The 5,157-nt window shown below is 30.8% G+C and overlaps 1 protein-coding gene across 1 annotated transcript; it reads right to left on the reverse strand.

Annotated features, from left to right (window-relative positions):
* Positions 1-3,945: 3,945 nt before the first annotated feature.
* Positions 3,946-4,923, reverse strand: LOC127277010 (uncharacterized). Its single transcript, XM_051297798.1, has one exon. The coding sequence runs from the start codon at positions 4,921-4,923 to the stop codon at positions 3,946-3,948; it is 978 nt and encodes a 325-aa protein (XP_051153755.1).
* Between the last annotated feature and the right edge of the window lie 234 nt (positions 4,924-5,157).

Raw genomic sequence — 5,157 nt, forward strand, 5'->3', positions numbered from 1 at the left:
TTAATTTGACAAAATTAAAAACTGAGTTTCATTTAAATCATAAAGAAAACTCCATGCGCAATGGTAAATACTTTAACTTGAAAATCGATATATGTCAATCAGTGTTCACCTAGAAGTTGAGATTTGCTTTCTCAACAATGTTATGAACGCTCAATAACTTTAAATCATTTGCTGACAAAAGGTCTTTCGAATCTGTTCCAAATATCGATATCGCAAGTAAAACAAGTTGTTGACGAAATTCTTTCTCGAATGAAATTTTAAAAATCCAATATGCCGCCATTAGCAATATGACTGCTTCCTTAGGTTTTGCAACGAATAATGGTTGAGAGTCAACATAACACCTCAGATTTTGTGGTCTCGATCCAACACCTGTTAAGAATGGACCTTTACTTCTCTTGGGAATTGATTCCTTTAAAGTTGTTTTATCCTAAAAAATTTCATTAATGTAAAAATTGAATAAAATATTAATTATATATTATTGACAAAAAATATGAAGTAATAACTTCTTTTTTTAATAAATAAAAAAATTGTAACGTAAGATTTAAAAAAAAATTTAAATAAAAAATGATAATAAAAATAAGACTATTTAATTATATATTGTAAAATAAATAATAAGAAATCACTTACAGGAAAAATCTTGAGTACACTGTTCTGCAGTTTCTTGCCAAATGGTTTGAAGAGAAGTGGCAGGTGTAGCAATAGATGCAAAGCTTGATCGTCTTGTTCAGCAGGAATTGGCAGAATCGAATTCAGTTTTTGAATAGAATCGTTCAAATTTTGTCGAAGCCTTTGAACTCCAATACTGACAATTTGAGTGAACTCCCACAGGAACTATATTTATACAATTTAATTATATCAATATTTACAAAATAAAAATATTAAATGAATAAACAGGGTTTTCCAAATTTTATTGCAAAATTTTTTGATTTTGCAGAAAATCTTTCTCTTGAATAAACAAATTTTGTTCAGATAAACGTTTACTTATTACAAGAAAGTATCAAGATTACTTTGTGAGCTTATTAGAAGTTGACTATTCAAAAAAAAAATCCGTGTATTTTTTCACGTGAAATTTTCGTGCAATATTTGGGTAAATCCTCGAATATTTTTTTTTTATTTTCTTAGAAGAATATCCTCCAGAATTTTTTTTGCTTTTCATCAATTTTTCTTGAGGAATTCTCGAAGATTTTTTCCATGCATTTTATAATCTTTCCTCAAGAAATCCTCAAGAACTTTTTTTTGTTTTTTATTAATTTTCCTCGAGGAATTGCCCATATCTTTTTTATTTTTTATCAACTTTTCTCAAGGACTTTTGGAGAAAAATTGATAAGAAAAAAAATTAGAGAATTTTTCGAGGAAATTGAGTAAAGGGAAAAAATCTCAAAGATTTACCCCAATCTACATGAGGATTTTACGGTGGAAATACACTCGGATTTTTTGATGAATTGAGTTTATAACGTTTTTGAATTATAAATACTAGTAAATAACTAAAAATATTTTTCAGCAAGCTTTTGGAATGAATTTTGCACAATTATGTAGTAAGCTTGTAACAAAAAATTGTCATAAGCATAGATTCTATCGGAATACTATTTATCAAAGATAATTATAGTTTAATTTAATTTTTTACATTTTTTAATTCAATTTTTGAAATTTTAAAAGAATTAAAAGCTTTTCAAGAATTGTGAAAACTCTGTGTAATTTAGAAAACGAGGTAAAAAAGTTATCTTTTTATTCTTACCAAGTCCTCATCCAATAATCCTCTGTATTTCTGTAACAATTCGTATCCACTTAAGTCAACCGCATCTGAATTTCTACCATTTCTAGTCTCGTTTAGTAATTTTCTAATCAAGCTTCTATTGATGTTCTCTTTTCCTATTTCTTGTGTCATCACTTCTAAAGCACCAATTTCCTTGCTGTTGTGAATTTCCTTTTCTGTATCTTTAGGTTTCGGAGGCAGCTTTCTGTTTTGATTTTTAAAATAGTAATGCAGTCTCTTTTCCACTGTAGCCTGTAAACTAATATAAATTTTAATTGGATTTAATTGTGCCCGAAACACTATTCTATTAAAAGTGGAGTACAGTATTTGGATTTCATAAAATCGATAATAGGACCTAAAATGTAGGATAGTTATAGTATAAAAAATACTGTCAAATTTTTTTACTTACACTAGTTCCCAATAGGGGAAACTTTCTTGCAGTTAGAATTGACACTGCATTTCTGAATTTTAGTTTCGTTTCTTTTTGTCTCAACATTAAGCTGCCAATGTCTCTTATCATCGAGCATTTCTCCTTTTTCCTAATTTACCTTTCTTCAGTGCAGACATCACACGAGGTTCAAAAAGTTTAGGAATGTACTTTTCCATAGACGCCTTGTAAAAGAGAAAAAATTTATTTATTTTATTTATTTACAAATAAATCTCTAGGCCTAAAGAAATATTAAATATAAAATTACAAATATTTATTTAAAAAGAACCTTACAATTTCGTTTCTTGAACTCGATGGTAAATTTTTCGATTCTACTAGTGGTGCTTTAGTATTTTTCTGTGGTGATCGGGAAGATGATTCTTCAAATGAGGATAAAGAATCGTCAGATAACTCCAAGTGTTAAGAAGATTTCTTGGAAAGTAGCGATTTACTAGGCAACGATTGCTGATTAACTGATTCTGACTCGGTAATATGTGAATCTGGTTCACTTAAATCATTATGCTAAGACCTGAGCAGCTACGTCATCAACTTCTGTAAATTGTGTTGTAAAATTTATTTATCAAAAAGTGCGAGTTTAGCGTGGGATGCGCGCAGCCTCCTTAGCATAAAAAATATTAAAACATTGAATAACGTTAAATATTTTTAATCAGACAAACTGAAAACTGAGTACTGAAAACCTTAAGGAGTTACAAATTTTTTTTGTGACTTTTTTTATAAAAAAAATTTAATTTAGGCAACGTAAGACTCATTTTAGAACGTATACAAACTGTAGAATTTTAATTTCATCTTACCTACAACTTCATGTTTCAAAGGAAAGCATTCACAATACCCACAGGTTGAGAACTTTCCTTCTTACATTTCATATAAATCGCATTGCCCACATGAACATCTGCCTCTCAAAACGTTTTGCGGGTCCAAATTACCTCTCATTATGGCGTTTTATTTAAATTTGTTTAAGTTATTTTTTTGTAAATGTTTAGATTTTAAAATTGAATCAAACGTAAAAGCTGCAAACTAAATTGATCCACGTTACACGCGGTGTAAGTATTATTGAATTAAAATTTATTTTTATATAACTTGATAAAGTTCATGTAACCAACAATGTATGAATCACCTGATATTCAATGTAAATCACCGATACATTGTTTAATAAATATAAAATTCTTTCCTTCCGATTTGTGGCTGTGGTAGACATTATGTCCAATAATGTTTTCAGGTGTGTAACATGCATAAATTTCGGATCTTTCTATTTCATAAGACATTAGTCTTAAATTGTGACGAACAGTAGAAACTTTTTTGCAGACAAAAATGGGTAAAGCATCAGTCAAGACAATTGCAATTAATTCTGCAAAAACAGGAAGGTATTCTGAACTATAGTCCACTGGAATGTAACATTTATTGAAAACGTATTTTGTCCCATCATAATTGATCCAAGGAACTATTTCCAATGCTAAATCATTTGGAAACATTTCGGCAAAGTCTACTCTGTCAATAGAAGTTAATCTTCTTGGTCCGTGAGTAATCCTTTTCAAAAGAGGCAATTGGAAAATCCATGCTTGATACAATTGATGACGATCCGACAATGTAAAAGCCAGATTTTTGTAGTTACGCATAGCTTGCACTATTCTTTTGAAAAATTGATGTTTGGCTTCCATACGCATACACCAGAATGCGACAAGTGGGCCAAAGTCCTTCACATTTCGAGGATGATGTAAGGAGTAATGTTGCTTCGGGATTAAATTTCTCAAAAGAGAAACATTGTCTTCAACGTTAACTTCGTTATATATAGATCTCTGAAGGATTCTAAATATTCTTCCGTTATATCCTTTAAGTAATCGAGCATTCCTGTACTGATTGAAGTTCCAAATATAATTGAAATTATTTCCAATAACTGTGAATAATTCTCAAAATACGGACAATTTTCCTCAATGACATCCTGCACTACAAATGGTATGATAAAAGCCAATAAAAACATTTGACTCGCATTTTGATGCAGGTTATTGCCAGGAACAAGATGCTGAGATTTAATTGTTGATGGTTTGTATGACAGTTCATTGTATCCGTAATCAAAGTTCTGAATTCTGTCGTTAATTACACTTAAAGGTAATTTCTTGAGTACAACTTTTTGCATTAAAAGTTGTAAAGTCAGTATAAAATCTCCGAGCAAATGGTCATGAACAATATCATGAGGAGCACTCCGCGTTGGGTCGACTTTTAAAAGCTCTGTTAGTGAGCATCTTCGATTTATTCCATATTCTGTCGATAAACGTTCTTTTTCTCTTCCTTCAGCTTCTTCTATTTCTGCAACTTGTTCCTCGTGTTGTTCAGGAGTTCTCAACAAGCTTTCATCTTCTTGTGTCATTTGACGGACCTGTTGAAGGGTTGCCATACAATCCCGACACGGACGATTTGCAGTGAAGCCTTCTTTTAAACCGCATAGCATATGTACACCTAAATTATCTCCCTGGATTGCAAATAATGCTCCGAAAATTTTTTGGCCATTAGGCAGGATAATTTCTTTTTCCAACAGTTTTAATTCTTTTATTAGTGGTTCCAAAACTTTGTTTATGCCATACTTCTGTATATCGGCATATTTAACAATAGCGGCTAAATTTATGAACTTTAATTCGGACCGATACTTGGGATGAATATTTCCTATCGCAAAATAAAACATTCCTAACTTTTGATCACCAGAAGACTTAAATCCTAAACCGTCGCACATATCTACCTCATCGTAGTAAAGAAAAATGCGTAATGCATCAGGTTTTTCTTCGAAATATTCGTGATTCATAAAGTGACAACCATCTTCATAGGACGAATAAACATTTTCCTTTGGAACATGATTATACAATAATTGGTCTCAAGATTCATTGGTCACCCACTGTTTTATAACCGATGTTAATGGAACGTACATCATTTCATCCTTTTTAGTTTTAGTTATACTATCCCCTCCACA

This window comes from Leptopilina boulardi, unplaced genomic scaffold, assembly GCF_019393585.1.
Source record: "Leptopilina boulardi isolate dan_hultmark-lab unplaced genomic scaffold, ZJU_Lbou_2.1 LbouV2_163, whole genome shotgun sequence".
NCBI lineage: Eukaryota > Metazoa > Arthropoda > Insecta > Hymenoptera > Figitidae > Leptopilina > Leptopilina boulardi.